The sequence below is a fragment of the Salvelinus namaycush genome, chromosome 3, assembly GCF_016432855.1.
Source record: "Salvelinus namaycush isolate Seneca chromosome 3, SaNama_1.0, whole genome shotgun sequence".
Classification (NCBI taxonomy): Eukaryota; Metazoa; Chordata; class Actinopteri; order Salmoniformes; family Salmonidae; genus Salvelinus; species Salvelinus namaycush.
In genome coordinates, this window is record NC_052309.1 from 49,057,027 (window position 1) to 49,083,352 (window position 26,326).

The following is a 26,326-nucleotide window of genomic DNA, read 5'->3' on the forward strand; positions in this document are numbered from 1 at the left end:
TGACTTAGGACTCAAATTGCAGTTCCTATGCCTTCCACTAGATGTCAACAGTCTTTAGAAATTGTTTCAGGCTTGTATTCTGAAAAATGAGGAAGTAAGAGCAGTCTGAATGAGTGGACCCTAAAGTGTCACAGAGCTTTTTCATGCGCGCAACCGACAGAGTGCCTTTCTTGTTTACCTTTTATATTGACGACGTTATTGTGATGGGACTTGTTGATGCATGTGTCCCTCCCTGCATCACCACCAGTCATTCTGTCAGACCTGAAAGGCCTTTTCCGGTTGAAATATTATCGATTATTTAGGCTAAAAACAACCTGAGGATTGAATATAAACATCGTTTGACATGTTTCTATGAACTTTACGGATAGAATTTGGATTGTTTGACTGCGTTTGAGCCTGTGGATTACTGAAAACAAAACTGAGGTTTTTGGATATAAAGAGACTATCGAACAAAAGGAACATTTATTGAGTAAATGAATGTCTGCTGAGTGCAACCATATGAAGATCATCAAAGGTAAGGGATTAGTTTTATCTCTATTTCTGACTTGTGTAACTCTTCGACTTGGCTGGTTACTGTTTGTAATGATTTGTCTGCTGGGCTATGTTCTCAAATAATCGTAAGGTATGCTTTCGCCGTAAAGCCTTTTTTAAAAAATCTGACACCGTTGTTGGATTCACAAGAAGTTAATCTTTAAACCTATGTAAAATATGTTTTGTTTTCTGAATTTTTATAATGAGTATTTCTGTATTTGAATTTGGCGCCCAGCAGTTTCACTGGCTGTTGAAGAGGTGGGACGCTACCGTCTCACGTACCCTAGAGAAGTTAACTGACTTGCCTAGTTAAATAAACGTTTAATAAAAAATACTAGTAATAGCACCAGGTTGTGGATGTGAAAACCTAAGATTTATAACGTTATATAGGGATTCTGTGTGATGTGAAATAGGTGTGTGTCTGAAAGAATACCCCAACCAGTTCTGTGTGAGCTGAGTTTGATCTATAACGTTATCTAGGGGTTCAGTCCACCACCACCCGTCGATCTACAGATAGTGAGCACTGACAGGAGAAGCCATTGACAAGTTTGAGAGGGTAACAGCTGTGATGGGTAAGGGCTGTTCAAAGAAACTCCACCGACAGCTGTCTATAGGCATCTCTGGGACTTGTCTATGTGGTCTGGGACTACTGAGATTTCCTAGAGAAAATGATAGGCAGCAACTCAAACAGGAAGTACCCGTGCTAAGGTCTATTCAACGCTGGTCTGACCAATTGGAATCCATGTCTCAAGATTGTTTTGATCTGGGATATGTTCCGGGTAGCCTCTGACAATAACATTGACGTATACACGGACACGATGACTGAGTGCATCAGGAAATGTATAGGGGATGTTGTTCCCACTGTGACTATTAAAACCTACCCAAACCAGAAACCGTGGATAGATGACAGCATTCGCACAAAACTGAAAGCGTGAACCACCAGATTTAACCATGGCAAGGTGACTGGGAATATGGTTGAATACAAACATTATGAGGCAATCAAACAGGCAAAACGTCAGTACAGAGACAAAGAGGAATCGCAATTCAATGGCTCAGACACAAGAAGTGTGTGCAGGGTCTACAGACAATCACGGATTACAAAGGGGAAACCAGCCACTTTGGGGACACCGACATCTTGCTCCCGGACAAGCTAAACACCTTCTTCGCTCGCTTTGAGGATGACACAGTGCCACCGACGCGGCCCACTCCCAAGGACAGTGGGCTTTTGTTCTCCGTGGCCGACGTAAGACAATTTAAGCATGTTAACCCTCGCAAGGCTGCCGGCCCAGACGGCATCCCTAGCCGCGTCCTCAGAGCATGTGCAGACCAGCTGGCTGGAGTTTTTACGGACATATTCAATCTCTCCCTATCCCAGTCTGCTGTCCCCACTTGCTTAAATATGTCCACCACTGTTCCTGTACCCAAGAAAGCAAAGGTACTAAATGACTATCGCCCCGTAGCACTCACTTCCGTCATCATGAAGTGCTTTGAGAGACTATTTAAGGATCATATCACCTCTACCTTACCTGACATCCTAGACCCACTTAAATTTGCATACTGCCCCAATAGATCCACAGACGATGCACACTGCCGTATCCCATCTGGACAAGATGAATACCTATCTAAGAATGCTGTTCACTGACTACAGCTCAGCATTCAACACCATAGCACCCTCCAAGCTCATCATTAAGCTCGGGGCCCTGGGTCTGAACCCTGCCCTGTGCCACTGGGTCCTGGACTTCCTGACGGGCCCAGGTGGTGAAGGTTGGAAACAACACCTCAACTTCGCTGATCCTCAACACAGGTGCCCCACAAGGGTGTGTGCTCAGCCCCCTCCTGTACTCCCTGTTCACCCATGACTGCGTGGCCATGCACACCTCCAACTCAATCATCAAATTTGCAGAGGACACACCAGTGGTAGGCCTGGTTACCAGCAATGATGAGACAGCCTACTGGGAGGAGGTGAGGGCCCTGGCGGAGTGGTGCCAAGAAAATAGCCTCTCCCTCAACGTCAACAAAACGAAGGAGCTGATCGTGGACTTCAGGAAACAGCAGAGGGAGCACGCCCCTATCCACTTTGACGGGACCACAGTGTCATACACATCACTGACAATCTGAAATGTTCCACCCACACAGACAGTGTGCTGAAGAAGGCACAACAGCAATAGACATTTATCTTGGCCCCTAGGACCCTCACAAACTTTTACAGATGCACAAATGAGAGCATCCTGTCAGGCTGTATCACCGCCTGGTATGGCAACTGCACCGCCCACAACCGCAGGGCTCTCCAGAGGGTGGTGTGGTCTGCCCAACACATCAACCACCCGAGCCACACTGCCTGCCTTCCAGGATACCTAGAGGACCCGATGTCACAGGAAGGCCAAAAAGATAATCAAGGACATCAACCACCCGAGCCACGGCCTGTTCACCCCGCTACCATCCAGAAGGCGAGGTCAGTACAGGTGCATCAAAGCTGGGACCGAGATACTGAAAAACAGCTCTTATCTCAAGGCCATCAGACTGTTAAATAGCCATCACTAGCCAGCTACCACCCGGTTACTCAACCCTGCACCTTAGAGGCTGCTGCCCTATATACATAGACAGGGAATCACTGGTCACTTTAATAATGTTTACATACTGCTTTACTAATTTCACGTATACACTGTATTCTATTCTACTCTATTGTATTTTAATCAATGGCACTCAAACATTGCTCGACCTAATATTTATATATTTCTTAATTACATTCTTAAATTTTAGATTCGTGTGTTTTGTTGTGAATTTTTAGATACTACTGCACTGTTGGAGCTAAAACACAAGCATTTCGCTACACCCTCAATAACATCTGCTAAATGTGTATATGATCAATAACATTTTAATTGATTTTGATTTGATGTTGGCACGGTTTGCCAACAACAACACCCGTGCCAATACAATATATCCTCCAAACAACAGCTTCGAGGGCATTATCACTTAAACAACACATGATCTCATGGTGCATTTAGAATGGTAACAGCAGGCCTACATAACGTATGTTACAATTATGAAGAACAATGAGTAGGCTAGGCTATATTGAGTGGGCTTGTGTAGACACGTATAAACAAATACTAATAGAGACTGATTACATTTTCTCACAACAAATGATCTCATGGCATATTCGGAATGGTAAGAGTAGGCATACATACAGTGGGCTTGTGTAGAGACTGTACAGTCGTGGCCAAAAGTTTTGAGAATGACACAAATATAAATTTTCACAAAGTTTGCTGCTTCAGTGTCTTTAGATATTTTTGTCAGATGTTACTATGGAATACTGAAGTATAATTACAAGCATTTCATTAGTGTCAAAGGCTTTTATTGACAATTACATGAAGTTGATGCAGAGAGTCAATATTTGCAGTGTTGACCGTTCTTTTTCAAGACCTCTGCAATCCACCCTGGCATGCTGTCAACTAACTTCTGGGCCACATCCTGACTGATGGCAGCCCATTCTTGCATAATCAATGCTTGGAGTTTGTCAGAATTTGTGGGTTTTTGATTGACCACAAGTTCTCAATGGGATTAAGGTCTGGGGAGTTTCCTGGCCATGGACTCAAAATATCGATGTTTTGTTCCCCGAGCCACTTAGTTATCACTTTTGCCTTATGGCAAGGTGCTCCATCATGCTGGAAAGGCATTGTTCATCACCAAACTGTTCCTGGATGTTTGGGAGAAGTTGCTCTCGGAGGATGTGTTGGTACCATTCTTTGTTCATGACTGTGTTCTTAGGCAAAATTGTGAGTGAGCCCACTCCCTTGGCTGAGAAGCAACCCCACACATGAATGGTCTCAGGATGCTTTACTGTTGGCATGACACAGGACTGATGTTAGCACTCACCTTGTCTTCTCCGGACAAGCTTTTTTCCGGATGCCCCAAACAATCGGAAAGGGGATTCATCAGAGAACATGACTTTACCCCAGTCCTCAGCAGTCCAATCCCTGTACCTTTTGCAGAATATCAGTCTGTCTCTGATGTTTTTCCTGGAGAGAAGTGGCTTCTTTGCTGCCCTTCTTGACACCAGGCCATCCTCCAAAAGTCTTCGCCTCACTGTGCATGCGGATGCACTCACACCTGCCTGCTGCCATTCCTGAGCAAGCTCTGTACTGGTGGTGCCCCGATCCCGCAGCTGAATCAACTTTAGGAGATGGTCCTCGCGCTTGCTGGACTTTCTTGGGCGCCCTGAAGCTTTCTTCAAAACAATTGAACCTCTCTCCTTGAAGTTGTTGATGATCCGATAAATGGTTGATTTAGGTGCAATCTTACTGGCAGCAATATCCTTTCCTGTGAAGCCCTTTTTGTGCAAAGCAATGATGACGGCACGTGTTTCAGTGCAGGTAACCATGGTTGACAGAGGAAGAACAATGATTCCAAGCAGCACCCTCCTTTTGAACCTTCCAGTCTTATTCGAACTCAATCAGCATGACAGAGTGATCTCCAGCCTTGTCCTCGTCAACACTCACACCTGTGTTAACGAGAGAATCACTGACATTATGTCAGCTGGTCCTTTTGTGGCAGGGCTGAAATGCAGTGGAAATGTTTTGGGGGGATTCAGTTAATTTGCATGGCAAAGAGGGACTTCGCAATTCATTGCAATTCATCTGATCACTCTTCATAACATTCTGGAGTATATGCAAATTGGCATCATACAAACTGAGGCAGCAGACTTTGTAAAAATGTATATTTGTGTCATTCTCAAAACTTTTGGCCACGAATGTAGTCCATTCCTTTAGAATGGAGACCTACTAGCAGGCTAATACAGTGGCTGGCCTCATGAGTAACCCAACTCTGAAAGTACAATGAAAGTTGTTAAGTGCACTGTGAATAGTTTATCCTTCTTGTGTCTTGTCATGAATTCATGATCAAATATAGTGGATGACATCTAAAATATATGGTCCTTATCACGCAGCCACAGATATGGCCACCGGCTGGTCTGGGTTTGAGGTCACCAACAATAACAACAAATAGGCCTCCGAAAAAGTATTGAGTTCCATTTCAAATATATCTTCTAGATATTTCATGGGGATTCGCTCTAGCGGATTCTCTAACTGAAGTACCAATCACAGCGTCTGTTGGAGACAGAGCGGGCACACACCACCTCTGGTCATTCTCACCTCTCTTCCTTGTGAAGAGTTCTCTAATACTCCTGACGCTCTCCTCAGAATTGGATGATGTAGAAAGGGCGAGTTTGTTTGACAGGGTCAGAAAGGTTGGATGGGGATGGGGTTTGGGTGGTATTTTGGGTGGGGGTAATGGGAGTAGTGAGATTTGTAGGGCTTTATTTTATTTTATTAGAAACAGGGATAGATAGGAGCATATACAGTGGGGAGAACAAGTATTTGATACACTGCCGATTTTGCAGGTTTTCCTACTTACAAAGCATGTAGAGGTCTGTAATTTTTTATCATAGGTACACTTCAACTGTGAAGTTGTCCCGTAGCCCATCCCAGCCTTGTGCAGGTCTACAATTCTATCCATGATGTCCTTACACAGCTCTCTGGTCTTGGCCATTGTGGAGAGGTTGGAGTCTGTTTGATTGAGTGTGTGGACAGGTGTCTTTTATACAGGTAACGAGTTCAAACAGGTGCAGTTAATACAGGTAATGAGTGGAGAACAGGAGGGCTTCTTAAAGAAAAACTAACAGGTCTGTGAGAGCCAGAATTCTTACTGGTTGGTAGGTGGTCAAATACTTATGTCATGCAATAAAATGCAAATTAATTACTTCAAAATCATACAATGTGATTTTCTCGATTTTTTCCGTCTCTCACAGTTGAAGTGTACCTATGATAAAAATTACAGACCTCTACATGCTTTGTAAGTAGGAAAACCTGCAAAATCGGCAGTGTATCAAATACTTGTTCTCCCCACTGTATATGCTCTTATCAGGTTGGTCACATTTGTTCTGGTCAATGGTCAACTCGACACCCAAGTGCCCCCAGTGCTACTTTCACAGCAGCTGAGGCAGGAAGACAAATGCTCTGTCGCTATTATGAACTATCCCCAAATCCCAGTGTTATAACGCTGCCCTTTGTAATAAAAGTCTCTGTCACATTAAAGCATCTTGCCGAGGGAACAGAGCAAAAATACAACAAAAGAGTTCTCTGGCACCACTGGTGAGCGAGAGTCATCTGACTAGTGGGCAACTCGCTGCAAGAGAAGGGAATTTGCACACATGTGCAGTCCACCCCTGGGTCTTGTCAACAGTCACAAAGGGGTACAGTTTGCTATGCTCGCTCTATTTGTCAAAGCGACTGGTTCACTTCAGTCGACCTGCACAACGCTTATTTTCATATACAGTCCCTTAAGTATTCAGACCCCTTGACGTTTTCCACATTTTGTTAAAGTGGGATTATAATGAATTTAATTGTCCTTTTTGACACAACTGCATTCTTATTTTTGTTTTTACAAATGTTAGCATTTTTCTTCCACTATCTTGATTAGATAACTATTCAACCCCCCTGGCAGCGATTACAGCTGTGAATCTTTCTGGGTAAGTCTCTAAGAGCTTTGCACACCTGGATTGTACAACATTTGTCCTTTATTATTTTCAAAATTCTTCAAGCTCTATGTTTGTTGATCATTGCTAGACAACCATTTTCAGGTCTTGCCATAGATTTTCAAGCAGATTTAAGTCAACTCTAAATTGGCCACTCAAGAACATTCACTGCCTTTTTGGTAAGCAACTCCAGTGTAACTTTGGCTTTGTTTTAGGTTATTGTCCTGCTGAAAGGTGAATTCATCTCCCAGTGTCTGGTGGAAAGCAGACAACCAGGTGAACCTCTACAATTTTGCCAGAGCTTAGTTCCAATCAGTTTATTTTAGTTTTTATCCTGAAACTCCACAGTCCTTAACAATTACAAGCATACCCATAACATGATGCAGCCACCACTATGCTTGGAAATATGTAGCATGGTACTTGGTAATTTGCCCCAAACATAACACTTGGTGTTCAGGACTAAAACCAAATTGCTTTGCTACATTTCTTTGAAGTTTTACTTTAGTGCCTTGTTGCAAACCAATAGGTGCCCTTTGCGAGGCATTGGAAAACATCCCTGGTCTTTGCGGCTGAATCTGTTTTGAAATGAACTGCTCAACTGCAGGAGTATACAGATCATTATGTGTGGGGTACAGAGATGAGGTAGTTATTTAAAAACTCTAGCTACAGCACACATTGAGTCCATGCAATTTGTGATTTGCTAAGCACATTAGTACTCCTGAACTTATTTAGGCTTGCCATAACAAAGGGGCTGAATACTAAAGCTTTTCATTTTTAAAAATGCATTTGTAAAAGAAAATCTAAACATAATTCCACTTTAACATGGGGTATTGTGTGTAGGGAAGTGACAAATCTCAATGTAATCCATTTTTAATTCGGGCTGTAACTTAGTGGGAAAAGTAGAGGGTACAAAGTACTCTGCCGACACGCAGGAGTTCTCAGGTTTGCCTTTCAAGGAAAAGCCTACGAATACCTCGCTGTCCCCTTGGGGCTAACATACGCTACCCAAATGTTCAGCAAGTGTGTAGTGGCAGCTCTAGCACCCCCGAGAATCAAGGGAGTATCTGCTTACATAGACGATTACATGCTTTGCTCCCCGACACAGGAGCAGGTGGTACGAGACACGGCTTCTCTAGTAACCCACCTCAACGAGCTAGGGTTCAAGATCAACCAGAAAGAGTTGTTTGGTAATATCACAGAGAATAGAATACCTAGGGGGTCAAGATGGATTCTCTCTCTCGTTGGGCCACACTCTCGGAAGGCCTTATCACGTCATTCCGACAGTGCCTCTCCCTGTTCTCAACAGGGGGCGCTCGGTCACGCTCAAAACGTGGTCACCTAGTGCTGGGGTTGATGGCGTCCATCTTGGTACTACCACTAGGACTACTGAGCGTTGGGTAACTGCTCCATTGCCTGTGTCCACGTCTGCACCACACTCAAAAGATTTAAGTTGACCACAGACTGTCTCTCGGCTCTCCGTCACTGGAAGACCCTCTCGATCTTTGCTTCAGGCACTTCCCCCTAGGGTTAGTGTCTTCGAGCGAGGTGGTGACGACAGACTCACTCACAGGGTGGGGTGCAGTTCATGAGGCAAGAGCAATGAACCGACTGTGTTCACCACAGCTCCGCCACTGCTGACAATGTTTCATTCGCTGATACACTTTCTGCCCTTCCTTTAGGAATTGTCACATCCTGGTCAGTACATAACATGACTGGTGGCATAAACCGCCTGGGTGACATTCAGTCCACAGATTACTATATATACACACAGTACCAGTCAAAAGTTTGGACACACCTACTCATTCCAGGGTTTTTCTTTATTGCACTATTTTCTACATTGTAGAATAATAGTGAAGATATCAACACATATGGAATTATGTAGTAACCAAAAAAGTGTTAAACAAATCAAAATATATTTTAGATTCTTCAAAGTAGCCACCCTTTGCCTTGATGACAGCTTTGCACACGCTTGGCATTCTCTCAGCCAGCTTCACCTGGAATGCTTTTCCAACAGTCTTGAAGGAGTTCCCACATATGCTGAGCACCTGTTGGCTGCTTTTCCTTCACTTTGTGGTCCAACTCATCCCAAACCATCTCAATTGGGATGAGGTCGAGTGATTGTGGAGGCCAGGTCATCTGATGCAGCACTCCATCACTCTCCTTCTTGGTCAAATAGCCCTTACATAGCCTGGAGGTGTGTTTTGGGTCATTGTCCTGTTGGAAAAACAAATGATAGTCCCACTAAGCACAAACCAGATGGGATGGTGTATCGCTGCAGAATGCTGTGGTAGCCATGCTGGTTAAGTGTGCCTTGAATTCTAAAGAAATCACTGACAGTGTCACCAGCAAAGCACCCCCACACCATCACACCACCACTTCAATTCTTCACGGTGGGAACCACACATACGGAGATCATCCGTTCACCTACTCTGCGTCTCACAAAGACATGGCGGTTGGAACCAAAAATCTCATGTAGTTTCATCAGACCAGAGAATCTTGTTTCTCATGGCCTGAGTCATTTAGGTGCCTTTTGGCAAACTCCAAGTGGGCTGTCATGTGCCTTTTACTGAGGAGTGGTTTTGGTCTGGCCACTGTACCATAAATACCTGATTGGTGCAGTGCTGCAGAGATGGTTGTCCTTCCATCTCCAAAGTGGAACTCTGGAGCTCTGTCAGAGTGACCATCGGGTTCTTGGTCTGCTCCTTGACCAAGGCCCTTCTCCCCCGATTGCTAAGTTTGGCTGGGCGACCAGCTCTAGGAAGAGTCTTGGTCGATCCAAACTTCTTCCATTTAAGAATGATGGAAGCCACTGTGTTCTTGGGGAACCTTCAATGCTGCAGAAATGTTTTGGTACCCTTCCCCAGATATGTGCTTCCACACAATCCTGTCTCAGAGCCCTACGGACAATTATTTTGACCTAATGGCTTGGTTTTTGCTCTGACATGCACTGTCAACTGTGGGACCTTTATATAGACAGGTGTTTGCCTTTCCAAATATATTAAATTTACTCCAAGTTGTAGAAATATATCTCAAGGATGATCAATGGAAACAGGATGCACCTAAGCTCAATTGAGTCTCATAGCAAATGGTATAAATATTTACGTAAATAAGGTTTTTATTTTTAATACATTTGAAAAACTTTCTAAACCTGTTTTCACTATGGGGTATTGTGCGTACATGAGGGGGAAAAAATAATTTCACATAACAGTGGAAAAAGTGAAGGGGTCTGAATACTTTCCGAATGCACTGTACATACATGTGCGCGCCCGCGTGCACACGCGTACCGTACGTATGTGGGCATCACTTCTAATTAGTGGTTTTGGTTATTTCAGCCACATCCGTTGCTTACGAGTGTATAAAATAGAGATGACGGCTCATAATAATGGCTGGAATGGAGTAATTGGAATGGTATCAAACACAAAAAGATGTGGTTTCCATGTGGCTGATAGCACTCCATTGACATCAGCCACACGCACCCCCCCATTAGACAAGCCTTCTCTCCTCTTAAAGGTGTGAATTATAGTTCCTCTACCTTGGCTTGCTGATAGTCCAGACACATTCCCAGAACAGTTTATTAAAACGGAGTCAGGAGACTTGAAATTTGACCACTATTCTCACTCTCAGTCCTCAAATAGAAAGCTTTCTTGACACTTTTCCAAGTTCTCTGGGGTCAAGGGGAAAATCGACTCAACACTGCCCTCTTTGTATATTCCACATGATCACGGGTGCATTTGATGAAAGGTCTATTTTTTAGGGGAATATAAAATGGCTGTTACAGTTCAGAGTCAAGGTTGGGCCAGATAGGCAGAATTCATGGCAAATCTGTGACGGCCAGCGGTGTATAAAACAGCTTTTATTGCCCAGAGAGCGACTTATCTCAAGTCCGCTACTCAACACAATACCTACCCAGGGCAGCCACAGGAAACTGTCATGTGAAATAGTGTCTTTTAAAAATGTGTTGTTGGCAACAACAGATTATATGAATTTGGCCAAGGGGTCTGTAGAACTAGTTTAGAGGGTACAATACAATGTAATATTGTTAATCTACAAAAGAGGCTACCCTTAGATGCACAACAGGGCTTGGGAGGCTCACAGGGATCCACAGTCCTCCATAAATGATTCCGTTCTCAAGTCAATACTTCTTGTATCTCCCCCCCAAAAATGTTGCACTAATTTAAGCTTTAACTGCTAAATTGTCTTGCTGTCCCATGGCAAAATGTGTAGAATTGGGATATTACCATGAACTGCAAAATTGTCTGACACGAAGACTAGGACTTTTCTTTTAATGTTCTTTCCAAAGGCCTGAGACTTGGTTAGTCCGGCCATGCGCTGCAACAGTCATAGTGTAACTCCTTTGTATGCTATTTTTACCGCACTCAAGTCAGAGTTGTGTTATGATTTTAAGTGGGTTCCTGATGAATTTGCTGGGTTCCTGATGAATTTGCTATCACAAAAGGGGTCCCGAGTCCAAAAAAGCCTGTGAACCCCTGGGCTAATGAATTGCGTTTTGGGCTGAGTGCTGGAAAGAGGCATGTCTGTGGAGAGGGTAGACGGTATGTGTGTTAAGTAATTACAGGGGTTCCAGATGCTGACTGATACAGCCACTTCCCATGTTGCTGTAGAATGGCCTGCTTTGTTTACCGGTACACAGCACTTAAGTACAAAAGACTTTGTTATTCTCTTTAGGGGAGGCATGACCAAATGACATAGGCTACACAAGTGTTACATAAATATAGGTTCTTAATAGAGACAATTTATGCAGTTCCATGGAATTATTCAGTTCCATGGCGCCATTTGTGTAGCTGCTATTTTGAAGTTAAGAGCAAATTTGCCTTGGCTCCTGATATGAATAAATTAAGCTGTGTGGAAGCTGACATAGCTCCGTGCTGTGACAGTCACTGAGGTCGTCAGACAGCCTGGATATACAAACATTCATCATTAAACCCTCTGTCAACATTGATTCAATTGATCTCATTCACAACATTGAAGAGTTGACTGCTGACTCGTATGCTGAATCATAACCACGGTGAGTGGGGGGAAACACCAAGCAGACAGAATGACTTTTCTGATCCTAAGAGGCCAAAGAAGTGAAAACAAAATGAGGCCTTGAAGTACAAACTAAGTCCTGACAGGAAAACCACTTCCGTGTCTTGTTGGTTTGGTCTGAGTCGACCAGATTTGCCAGTTGGTCTGCAACTGTTTCCCTGACCATGTGGTCGTGAGTGCAGACCGAAATTTGCTGTGCAAAATCGGGCCATGCCACAGTTCTCAAAGAGCAGCAGAAGTTAAACAGAGGCTACTAGACCCTGCCAGACCACATGGTGTCTTTGACATAGCAGGATGTCAAATACTAACAGAATGTCTTTCCGGTCCCATTCTGAAAGACGAGTGGGCAGAGAAGGGAGTATTTAGACGTAGGAGTTCAAATGGGAACCACCTGAAATAATTTTGAGCTACTCACTTCAATGACATTTCATTCAAGGGAGACCAACAACTCAAAACAGCAGGCCTAGATTTTGAGGTGATGCGGCATACGATAACCGTTCATTGTTGGGAAAAATAAGAAATTATTTTTGGATACTTTAAACCAGGAATCCTCAACTAGATTCAGCCACTGGCAGATATGTTCTTGAGCGGATGGTCAGGGGGCCGGATCTTTTAACATTTCAACATGTTTCAAGCAGACCACCATAGTCCCTGTGCCCAAGAACACAAAGACAACCTGCCTAAATGACTACAGACCCGTAGCACTCAGGTCCGTAGCCATGAAGTGCTTTGAAAGGCTGGTAATGGCTTACATCAACACCATTATCCCAGAAACCCTAGACCCACTCCAATTTGCATACCACCCAAACAGATCCACAGATGATGGAATCTCTATTGCACTCCACACTGCCCTTTCCCACCTGGACAAAAGGAACACCTATGTGAGAATGCTATTCATTGACTACAGCTCAGTGTTCAACACCATAGTACCCTCAAAGCTCATCACTAAGCTAAGGAACCTGGGACTAAACACCTCCCTCTGCAACTGGATCCTGGACATCCTGCACCCAGGTGGTGAGGGTAGGTAGCAAATTCTGCCACGCTGATCCTCAACACTGGAACTCCCCAGGGGTGCGTGCTCAGTCCCCTCCTATACTCCCTGTTCACCCACGACTGCATAGCCAGGCACGACTCCAACACCATCATTAAGTTTGCAGACGACACAACAGTGGTAGGCTTGATCATCGACAACGACGAGACAGCCTATAGGGAGGAGGTCAGAGACCTGGCCGGGTGGTGCCAGAATAACAACCTATCCCTCAACGTAACCAAGACTAAGGAGATGATTGTGGACTACAGGAAAAGGAGCACCGAACACGCCCCCATTCTCATCGACGGGGCTGTAGTGGAGCAGGTTGAGAGCTTCAAGTTCCTTGGTGTCCACATCAACAACAAACTAGAATGGTCCAAACACACCATGGCAGTCGTGAAGAGGGCGCAACAAAGCCTATTCCCGCTCAGGAAACTAAAAAGATTTAGCATTGGTCCTGAGATCCTCAAAAGGTTCTACAGCTGCAACATCGAGAGCATCCTGACCGGTTGCATCACTGCCTGGTACGGCAATTGCTCGGCCTCCGACCGCAAGGCACTTCAGAGGGTAGTGCGTACAGCCCAGTACATCACTGGGGTAAAACTGCCTGCCATCCAGGACCTCTACACCAGGCGGTGTCAGAGGAAGGCCCTAAAAATTGTCAAAGATCCCAGCCACCCCAGTCATAGACTGTTCTCTCTACTACCGCATGGCAAGCGGTACCGGAGTGCCAAGTCTAGGACAATAAGGCTTCTCAACAGTTTTTACCCCCAAGCCATAAGACTCCTGAACAGGTAACCAAATGGTTACCCAGACTACTTGCATTGTGTGCTCCCCAACCCCTCTTTTACGCTGCTGCTACTCTCTGTTCATCATATATGCATAGTCACTTTAACCATACCTACATGTACATACTACCTCAATAAGCCTGACTAACCGGTGTCTGTATATAGCCTTGCTACTGTTATTTTCAAATGTCTTTTTACTGTTTTATTTCTTTACTTACCTACAGACACACATACCTTTTTTTCCCCGCACTATTGGTTAGAGCCTGTAAGTAAGCATTTCACTGTAAGGTCTGTTGTATTCGGCGCACGTGACAAATAAACTTTGATTTGATTTGCAAAAATGTCCAAAAACTAGTTTTCGCTTTGTCATTATGGGATATTGTGTGTAGATTGATGAGGAAATTGATTTATTTAATACATTTTAGAATTAGGCTTTAATGTAACAACATTTGGAAAAAGTCAAGCACTGCAATTACATATCATTTGTAGACTGCAAATTGACCACAAGAAGCCCAAACTGATATATTTGACTAAAACTATTTCAAACCTTGCTTACATTTGTATACAGTCACATACTGTAGATATGTGTGGGTATACTTTGGAACAGATTTCCTAAATTAAAATCATGCTGGTGTTATTAGTCTCATCTCCAACAACAAAATTGTTTTATGTTTTGCTTAGCACTTGGGGGACCAAATTCAACCCGTAGGATGCCAGTTGGGGAACCCTGCTTCAAACCGTTTATTAATGTACACTGAACAAAAATATAAATTCAACAATTTCAAAGATTTTACTGACTTACAGTTCATATATGGAAATCAGTCATTTAAATAAATTCAATACGCCCTAATCCATAGATTTCACATCACTGGTAATGAAGATATGTATCTGGTCGCAGATGTCTTTAGAAAAAAAAGTAGGGGAGTGATTCAGAAAACCAGTCAGTGTCTGGTGTGACCACCATTTGCCGAATGCAGTGCGACACATCTCCTTCACAGAGTTCATCAGGCTGTTGATTGTGGAATGTTGTCCCACTCTTCAATGGCTGCGGAATTGCTGGATATTGGCGGGAACTGGAACATGCTGTCATACACGTTGATCCAGAGCATCCCAAACATGCTCAATGGGTGACCTGTCTAGTGAGCATGCAGGCCAATGAAGAACTGGGACATTTTCAGCTTCCAGGAATTGTGTACAGATCCTTGAGACATGGGGCCGTGCATTATCATGCTGAAACATGAGGTGATGGCGGCAGATGAATGGCACAACAATGGGCCTCAGGATCTCGTCATGGTATCTGTGTGCATTCAAATTGCCATTGATAAATGCAATTCTGTTCACTGTCCGTAGCTTATGCCTGCCCATACCATACCTGCCACCATGGGGCACTCCGTTCACAACGTCAACAAACCGCTCGCCCACACAATGCCTTACACGCCATCTGCCCGGCACAGTTGGAACTGGGAGTCATCTGTGATGAACACACTTCTCCAGTGTGCCAGTGGCCATAGAATGTGAGCATTTGCCCACTGAAGTTGCTTATAACGCTGGACTGTAGTCAGGTCAAGACCCTGGAGAGGACGACGAGCATGCAGATGAGCTTCCCTCGTGTGGTTTCTGACAGTTTGTGCAAACCCAGTTTCATCAGCTGTCCGAGTGGCTGGTCTCAAACCATCCCGAAGGTGAAGAAGCTGGATGTGGAGGTCCTGGGCTGGTGTGGTTACATGTGGTTGTGATGCCGATTGGACATACCACTAAGTTCTCTAAAACTACGTTGGATGCGGCTTATGGTAGAGAATTTAACATTAAATTATCTGTCAACAGCTCTGGTGGACATTCCTGCAGTCAGCGTGCCAATTACACACTCCTTCAACTTGAGACATCTGTGGCATTGTGTTGTGACACAACTGCACATTTTGTGGGCTTTTATTATCCCCAGCACAAGGTGCACCTGTGTAATGATCATGCTGTTTAATCAGCTTCTTTATATGCCACACATGTCCCGTGGATGGATTATCTTGGTGAAGGAGAAATGCTTACTAACAAGGATGTAAGCACATTTTTTGAGAGAAATAAGCTTTCTGTGCGTATAGAACATGTCTGGGCCCTTTTCAGCTCATGAAACATTGGACCAAAACTTTACATGTTACGTTTTATATTTCTGTTCCGTAACAAAATATTTTATGATTACTACAGGGAAATGGTTAATTTCCAAGGTTGACATGTTAGCTAGCACGACCAATCCAATGCGAAAACACTAGTTCAAACTTCCCCTTGTGATTGTTGCAGCTGACTTGGCCCACTCAAGATAACATGCTACGGATCAATGAAATCAGGCTGGTTATTTAGATTTTAAGTAGCAAGCAATCGATATCATTGTAAACTTGTTGGAAGCGAGGCAGCTTTGGTCATCTTTAGTCCTTTTTTGAGCCGCATTCCATTTCTTGCTATGGCTTTTCCATTTGCCTTCATTCACCTCAAAGACGTAATAGTATTAGATGAAATGTCTCCCTATACTTACACCAATCCACTGCTTTTAAATCGTTGAGGGGGTGAGAATTCAGATTGGGCTCATGTCATCCAATAGTAGCCCATGTCATCCAATAGTAGCCTAGTGCATGCAGTCTTCCAGTTCCTGCTTTCTCAGTCAACAATCATCTTTGAAGCTGATATATACTGACTTCTCATACAAATAGCAATGTTTGATTTAGCTAGCTAATACACTCTGAATTACCGGCAATCTATTATTATTTTATGAGCGGTCCCAAAGATGGTCAACAAAGTGAGGAATCCAATTATATCACCTCGTCATGGAGAGATCATCTTCAAACAGAATTAAGGTAAGCTAGCTAAGTACACAACTGCATTAGTTAGCCAGACTTTATAACGATCAGACTTCCTGCATCTACTTTCTATTTGTTCAAGATAGGTCAATGCTAGTGTTGTGGGAGTGACAGGCTTGCAGTTTGAAGAAAAGCTCCTAGCTCGCCTAAATGTTTCACTGACTAGGTTATCTCACCAGCCATGGTATTTTTCATTCCTGCTGTGTCCCATAAAACAAATTAGCTAACAAGATTGTGTTAATTGATTTAGAGAGATTACTTAGACACACATGTGCACACACACACACACACACACACACACACACACACACACACACACACACACACACACACACACACACACACACACACACACACACACACACACACACACACACACACACACACACACACACACACACACACACGTGTGAAGAGGGAGAAAGTCCCTGTGTGTGTTAAAACATTTGGGTCTCGAGGCAGTGTGGACAAATAGGTATTGTTCCTGTGGATACACTCCGATCCTCTCCACTTAAATTGATATATCATCTTTTAGCAGCAGCAAGGAAATGTGTAACAAAATGCTGGGAAAATGAACATGCACCTTCCAAAGATATGTGGTTAGGTCTATGCGGGGAACTTGCTGACATGGAGAGAATTACATCAATCTTGCTACATTGACAGCATAGGTATGAAGGTGTCTGGTCAGAGTTCCTGTCATATCGTATGGGTCTTATTGTGTAATTTATGGGCTTTTTGTTTGTTTGTTGTTTTTGTGTGACTTAATCCAAATTCTATACTTATTCAGACTCTTGAAATATTTGCTCTATACAGCCGAAATGTACCCTTAACATGTGAATGTAACTACGCTCCTTAGTAAAGACAAGTTGTGTATATGTATGATATGTGTTCTTTATGTGCTCTTTTAATAAAAATGTATGTTTTAAAAAAAACATTTGGGTCTCCATGACCAATTTACTTGTGTACCCAAATAAATAAGACTAAAAACTAAAAACATGTTTTGTCCCTTAGGGTAAGATGGTGAAGTGTGCATATTCATGGATCTGGTGGCCAGCACCGGATCTAAGGTGGTCTTCACCATGGAGCACTCAAATAGAATCAAGACGTTATGTCACATGCTTCGTAAAACAACCGGTGTACCCTAACTCTGCAAGGTGTGTGTCACAGACACTCCCTCTCCCTTACAAAAAAATATGTCCATTTTGTGAAATGGCTGTTTTCACATGTTGGTCTTAAATTCCACATGTCAAACAATATTTTCACATGTATTAAATGTAGATTTCACATGCTAACACCACCTTTTCACGTGTGAGGAGAATAACACGTTTTCACCTCGCATGACTTGCAGCTTCACATGTGAAATTTGCTGCCACATGTTTACTTTCACGTGAGAATCGGATATGCAGTTTCACCATGTGAAAATCACACTTTCAGATGTGTAATTGCAAGTTCACATGTGGAGAAACAAATTTGCAGTTTCACTTGTAAGAACTTAACATTTGCCTTGTTTACTGACATTGGAGTAAACCCACAGTGTATAGCCTAAAAACATGGTAAAAACTACAATTTAGATAATGGATGGTCAGTTCTTTCAGCCATAGTGTAGTCTCTGGATTTGAGTGGTTGCCTTTCTCCAGCCCCATCCCTCAGCTTTTTACCGGAACTGTGCCGGTAAACCAGAAGTGGTATAATATAATGTTTTCAGCATTGATTTAAAAATCATTTGCATTCACATTTAAAATTATTTCCTTGCTACATTGTTTTGCTGTCAATACTTTTGGGTTTATGTTTTTGCCGAAGAACACCATCCCAACCGTGAAGCACAGGGGTGGCAGCATCATGTTGTGGGGGTGCTTTGCTGCAGGAGGGACTAGTGCACTTCACAAAATAGATGGCATCATGAGGTAGGAAAATTATGTGGATATATTGAAGCAACATCTCAAGACATCAGTCAGGAAGTTAAAGCTTGGTCAAAAATGGGTCTTCCAAATGGACATTGACCCCAAGCATACTTCCAAAGTTGTGGCAAAATGGCTTAAGGACAACAAAGTCAAGGTATTGGAGTGGCCATCACAAAGCCCTGACCTCAATCCTACAGAAAATTTGTGGGGAGAACTGAAAAAGTCTTGTGCAAGCAAGGAGGCATTACAAACCTGACTCAGTTACACCAGCTCTGTCAGGAGGAATGGGCCAAAGTTCTCCCAACGTCTTGTGGAAGGCTACCCGAAATGTTTGACCCAAGTTAAACAATTTAAAGGCAATGCTACCAAATAATAATTGAGTGTATGTGAACTTCTGACCCATTGGGAATGTGATGAAAGAAATAAAAGCTGAAATAAATCATTCTCTCTATTATTATCCTGACAGTTCACATTCTTAAAATGAAGTGGTGATCCTAACTGACCTAAAACAGGGAATTTTTACTTGGATTAAATGTCAGGAATTGTGAAGAACTGAGTTTAAATGTATTTGGCTAAGGTGTATGTAAACTTCCAACCAACTGTATGATTAATCAATTTTGAATTCAGGCTGTAACACAACAAAGTGTTACAAGTTGAGGGGTATGCATACTTCCTGAAGGCACTGTAATGCACATTTTCAGCAGCAGTTGCTGTTTAAAAAATAAATAGTGACAATCAAGCTTGAGTGTTGGTGTTTCTCTCATGCCTCAATGGAATTAGAATGAAATAATCTTTGAATGATTTTCTCACTTTAAAAGCTCAACTTGGTTTCCAATGTAAATATACTGTATCTCAGTGATTTAAACAGCTCTGGATTGGGGACAATTTTGTAGTTTTCAGAACAATGAGAAGTTGGAAAAAAATCTATCCACCATGTGACCGGTTTTCCCAGGTCGCCACAGATGTACTCTGTGTGACTGGAACTAGTGGGAGTTTATTACAGAGAAAGAAACTAAACATGGTTAAGAGTGCTCGGGAATTCATCTTTCTTCACAGATGTATGAGCATACATTTATAACAGTATATGAATCAACGTGGGAGTAATATGGTCTAGTATCCCAGGTCTGTGTCGTTCCCTCTTACGCCGTTATCCTTTCTCGTTCTGTCTCTCTCCTTCCAGAGTTCATTAAACAAACACAGCTGAGCACCTGAAGTCCCTGGACCCTGTGTGCGATCCCTCAATGAGTTCCAGACCGGCAGCTCACCTAGTACCTTGCTACCCTCCACACACACCCCCTTACCAAACCCAGCAGGGGAGGGGCCAGTGGTAGGTCTTTCACACCTAAACCTCACATGGATTACTCACATGAGACACTAAAGGCTTTGTTTCAAGAGTTGCTAATAAGTGCGCCAAGTGTTAATTCAATCTGTCACCTTGTGCTTAAAGTGTTTGATGGACAGTATTGGAGAAACTAAAATGAGTAGCAATTTACTTTGCTAATCAGTTTATAGACAAAAACAAAACTGTGCTCTGGTAAAGGAAATAGTGTGCTCATGAGGGGTGTGGATTCCATTGGTGTATTGCACAGAGTGCAATGTAGCAGCTCGTACTTTCTTAATTCTCTTAACTCTGCTGCTTTGTTGATTTGGATGCTTAGGCATAATGGCACCTGTTAGAAAGTGAACTCTGTGCTTCCTTACAAGTCCCATTTCACAGTATACATGGTGATATAATTGCTTGGGCACATCACCAAATCAATACATTTTGGTTGAGTGTGTTACCTGTTTGATCTAGTCTACATTTCTAAACCTTAAATCTAAATTATAGAAGACATGAGAAGTAAATCAGAAAGTGTATTAATTATGTTTCTAGTCTAAAGCAGTACTTACAAACATTTGTGTGAGATCTGTCTTGCAGCATGTGGATGGGTGTGGCCACCAAGTGTGCAGGTGACCATGGTCTGCTTATTAAGAAGACACTCCATTACTAATTGGGGGGTTTCCTCTCTAGTCGAGCTCTTTACAAGTATTCTATATATTTCTGTATCGTAAAGGTTATAGTATCTAAACTGTAGAGTTGCTACTTTGCTAAGTATTTATTGGCTTAGGTTGAGAAAATGCATTCAATTACAAGTGTTTCTTGTCACCTGGTCTCTGTCAGGTTATAAATGCTCAGGTGTAGAGCTTTATGGGGGAGGAAGATGGCAGCCAGTCTCTGCACGGGTTAGTTAGGGGTTTTCTGAGCTCTAGGGGCTAGTCAGACTGATCTTCAGTCGTTTAAATTCATTTGACTTGCTTTTTTATCCATTTATTTACTTTGAGCCTGGCATATTGTTGGATGATTTGTATATTTTCTAAATATCTACACCTGCTCCAAGCCTCCGAGCCTTAAAATAAAAACCTTGCACTGGATCTTGTGCTTCCTGCCTTTCCTTGCTCACCAACATTAGCCAGACAGCTCCAACCATCCAGGGCAAGTAAGGGGCCTACCATCCATCCATCCTTACAGCATCAAATGAGCTGGGAGTGTCAGCCAGTAGCAGTGTGTTTTAACTCTTACCTGGTAGAAAAGGGATGATTCTGCGCTTGGGGTCTTTCTGCCCTCCTTCCACTGGGAACTTATCCAGAAGCTCCATCTGAAAACAGTGTGTCAACAACGCGGGGAGTTAAACACATGCTATCATACAAAACAACATCACTGCAGGGGGGGTTGTACATTTTGTACAATTCAGCAATTCCTAAAAGGACTGGCTTTACCAATTATTAGAAATACACTCAGCAGATGGTATTTCTCGATGGGGTAGCTAGGCTACATATGCTACGTGTCCTGGAGTCAAAGAGAACAACAGTGCTCCTAGATTAAATAGGAATGTTCATTTCCTATTACATTAAATTTACGAGCCTAGAGTGGATTGTCAGTGTCAGAACTGGGGGGGATTTCTTCACTTTGTTTTGGAGAATAGATGAGGGGGGGAGGATTTCTTCACTTTGTTTTGGAGAATAGATGAGGGGGGGGGGGAGGATTTCTTCACTTTGTTTTGGAGAATAGATGAGGGTGGGGAGGATTTCTTCACTTTGTTTTGGAGAATAGATGAGGGTGGAGATTTCTTCACTTTGTTTTGGAGAATAGATGAGGGGGGGAGGATTTCTTCACTTTGTTTTGGAGAATAGACGGGGGGGATTTCTTCACTTTGTTTTGGAGAATAGATGGGGAGGGGATTTCTTCACTTTGTTTTGGAGAATAGATGAGGGGGGGAGGATTTCTTCACTTTGTTTTGGAGAATAGACAGGGGGGATTTCTTCACTTTGTTTTGGAGAATAGATGGGGGGGGGGGATTTCTTCACTTTGTTTTGGAGAATAGACAGACCTCACAAATACTAGATTTCTGTTTTGTCTTCTACACAGAGACAGACCAGAGTTAGAATCAACTAGGTTTATGATGTGGGCAGCAAGCAGTGATCTGAATGGCTAGTGGGGCTGGTGATGAAGACACTGTCTGTTTGGAGCATCCCACTTCCTGCACTGGTGGAAAATTACTACTGGACCATCACATCACAAGGCCCATGCAATAGGAAACACTGCTGGCGTCTTCTCCAAAGTACAGTTCGGATTTATAGATGGGCTTGTTTAGAAGGGCCTGTATTTGACTCGCAGAGAGAAGGGGCCTTTTCTCTCAAACCTGTCTTACTAGTGGTCTTACTACAAATTAAAAGCCAGTAAAGTTGGGGCCTCCCGAGTGGTGCAGTGTTCTAAGTGGACCTTCGCCTAGCTGTGCCACTAGAGATCCTGGTTCGAGTCCAGGCTCTGTCTCAGCAGGCCGTGACCGGGAGACCCATGGGGCGATGCACAATTGGCCCAGCATCATCCGGGTTAGGGGAGGGTTTGGCGGGCAGGAATGCTCTTGTCCCATTGCGCACTAGCAACTCCTGTGGCAGGCCGGGCGCAATGCACGCTGACACGGTCGTCAGGTGTACGGTGTTTCCTTCGACACATTGGTGCGGGTGGCATCCGGGTTAAGTGGGCATTGTGTCAAGAAGCAGTGGCTTGGCTGAGTTGTGTTTCGGAGGACGCACGGCTTTCGACCTTCACCTATCTTGAGTCCGTACGGGAGTTTCAGCGATGGGACAAGACTAACAACCAATTGGATACCACGAAATTGGGGAGAAAAACGGGTAAAAAATATATAAAATAATAAAAAATGCCAGTAAAGTTAGCTGTAAAGATTTCTCCGTATCCCTTGTAATCCCTTGCAAGACTCGTGCAATAATGTTGCTATGACAGTCAGCACTATGGTTTTGGACCAGTAACAGCAGAGTTCTTGGGAATACACAGTCTACACGCAGCTGTATAAATTAACTCAATGCAAAGCTATAGTCACACTGCAAATGGCTGTCTGTGAAAGAAACCATAAGTCTGTTGGTGTGTGAAGCCAAAGCAAACAGAGAAGAGTGAGCAGTGAAGAGGTTTGAGGTGAGAGAAAGGTTATGGTTGTGCTCCAATGCTGTGGATCCAAAGGGATGTTTGGCAAAGACATATGATGGATATCAAGGAGGTAAAGAACATTTCATTCGCAGAGTAAAAAGCACCTTCTATACCTTGTTAATTATTGTCACTGATCTTATCTTAAAGTACTGTAATGTCATATCCACAACTCTCTTGTGCCCATCTTCCTCTCATTATTGCAACCATGGTTAATCAACAGCCTACTGACCATACTAATTACATTAATGACTATCCACTTTACCATCATATTAAACCCTACCTGCTTGGAAGTCATATACTCCTATTTACTATCAACCTTGTTACTTCCTGCACCTCCCTATTCAATATCCATAATTCTCCTGTATGCTTTCCTATCATCTGCAACCCTTCATCTCTCCAGAAACTAATGCTCCACCTAATATTCCAAGGACTATTCAAATCACACCATGTGCTATATATTTCCCAATAAACAACATTTAAACATGTTTGTTAAGTTAATCATCTATTAAAGCTCTTCACATACAAATCCCTATGTAATGTACATCTTAATTTAGTTTGAACTAAATCATCCATATCCCGATAGATAGACCCAATAATACCCACCCCATGAAATGAACATGTACTGAGCTGTTTCTACTAATGAGACCCAACAAAAGCTACATTATGAGAAGAACTGACTGGTGCAGAAACAGGAGAAAAAGACAAGATCAGCAAGGAGCCAAGGACACCAGTCCTGTAAATGGCAATTAGGGAAGCGCTTGGTAAATCATACTTCCAACCACAGCACACCTTCTTCTGTGGAACAAAGAGAAAGCAGAGAAAAAATACTTTGGAGTAAATACACATGACGACTATCTGTCTGGATAGAGGCAGATGCCTCATTTCACAGATCCTCCTTAGGGAGAGAGAAAATAATACCCCACACGCTGTAATTGTTCCCATGCGTCTAGCGGGGAGCCACACCCTGACTGACTCTGTCTCTCTTTACCATCGCTCCAACACCCTGTCTGTGGCCTGTAATCAGAGCTGCTGTCTCAGATGAGAAAAACCATCTGACTGAAGGGAATACAGAGCATTCGGAAAGTATTCAGACCCCTTGACTTTTGCCACATTTAGTTACATTACAGCCTTATTCTAAATTTGACTAAATTGTTTTCCCCCCCTCAATCTACACACAATACCTCATAATGACCAAGCTAAAACAGGTTTGAAATATCACATTCACATAAGTATTCAAACCCTTTACTCAGCACTTTGTTTATGCACCTTTGGCTGTGATTACAGTCTTCTTGGGTATGACGCTACAAGATTGGCACACCTGTATTTGGGGAGTTTCTCCCCTTCTTCTCTGCAGATCCTCTCAAGCTCTGTCAGGTTGGATGGGGAGCGTTGCTGCACAGCTATTTTTAGGTCTCTCCAGAGATGTTTGATCGGGTTCAAGTCCGGGCTCTGGCTGTGCCACTCAATGACATTGAGACTTGTCCTGAAGCCACTCCTGCATTGTCTTGGCTGTGTGCTTAGGGTTGTTGTCCTGTTGGAAGGTGAACCGTCGCGCCAGTCTGAGGTCTTGAGCAGGTTTTCATCAAGGATATCTCTGTACTTTGGTACCCTTCTCCAGATCTGTGCCTCGACACAATCCTGTCTCGGAGCTCTACGGACAATTCCTTCGACCTCATGGCTTGGTTTATACTCTGACATGCACTGTCAACTGTGGGACCTTATATAGACAGGTGTGTGCCTTTCCAAATCATGTCCAATAAATTGAATTTACCACAGGTGGACTCCAATCAAGTTGTAGAAACATCTCAAGATGGTCAATGGAAACAGGATGCACCGAATCTCATAGAAAAGGGTCTGAATACTTATGTAAATAAGGTATTTCAGTTTTTTTTTTAATAGAAATGTGCAGAAATTGTAAACTTGTTTTCTCTTTGTCATTATGGGGTATTATGTGTCGATTGATGATATATGTATATATATTTTTAAAATCCATTTTAGAATAAAACTAACGTAACAAAATGTGTAAAAAGGGGTCTGTATATTGTAGTCTCTGCTGCTGCAGACAGCCAGTTACATCATGTACACGTCACTCACATGAATGACTTGAGGATAGGTTTAAGGGTTCAAGCAACAAAATGGTAAAGACTGACTTCATTTGACAAGGGGAGTTTTCTAGGCATTGGTACTGTTCATTTCAGTCAAAACAAAACAGTACTACATATTTTACGGAATACGGTGCAGACTGAAGAATTGAGAAAAACTAAGTTAGATCTCAGGAGGTTTTTTACTCTGAATGAATGTATAAATGCCTACATTACCATGTGTAATGGTAATAACATGAGAACTAACTTTGAGGGCAAACTAACTAATTCTGATGAAAAAGAGGGCTGTTAATGACTGTTAAGGAGTAAACAAGGATACCACAGCGAATGTGGCCCCATGTGTGATGTATGCTGGGAGGTATGACATCACAGCCAGGGGAGTATAACAGGCATTCCTTTGTGGGTTATATTACTATACCTAACAGAATACAGGCTTAACTGTCCAACTTCAAATACATGTACTAATTGGACAGAATCTTGTTTGGTCAGAGAGTAAGATCATTTGCGGCGGCCGGCTATCATTCGTCTGGTTCATATCCTCCTCTGTGACATCACTCAGTCTCATCATAGCCTTCTGCTCTTCATCTGAGAGTGGGACATGAATGAGTGGGACATGAATGAGTGTGTTCAAGGCCTCCTCTGACAACCACATCTCTTTCTAGAATTTTAAACCGGCTCAACAGTAGACTACAAACTCCCTCTACCCCTCCCCACACACCACCCCTCCTTACAAGCTCCCGCCATCACTCACCCACCCCTCCTCATATCTTCATGCTAAAACTCTCTGATGTGGACTATATCTCTCATTGAGACGGCTACTTTAGTGTGACACATACCAATGCTGAGCAGGGAGGTAGGACACAAGAGACCCAGAAGTTGCCAGAGAAGCATAGCAGAGAAGTTGATGTCATCAGCCTTTAGCTGATCAGAGAAGACTGGCTCCGCAAGGCTTCTTTCAATCAAGATCATAAAGGGATGCTTCCATCTCCACAACCAATGTTGTTCTACCGATGGGAATATGTCTTGTCTTTGACAACAGCAGGAAACACCAAACTCACTAGCTTCATTTTCAA

At 43.1% G+C, this 26,326-nt stretch overlaps 1 protein-coding gene across 1 annotated transcript in view; it reads right to left on the reverse strand.

Annotated features, from left to right (window-relative positions):
• Positions 1-26,326, reverse strand: part of LOC120032074 (SH3 and PX domain-containing protein 2B-like) — an 86,850-nt gene that overhangs the window by 40,760 nt on the left and 19,764 nt on the right. Inside the window, exon 3 of the mRNA XM_038978023.1 lies at positions 21,229-21,304. Within this exon, the coding sequence (XP_038833951.1) occupies positions 21,229-21,304 (76 nt within the window). The remainder of the gene's footprint in view (positions 1-21,228; positions 21,305-26,326) is intronic.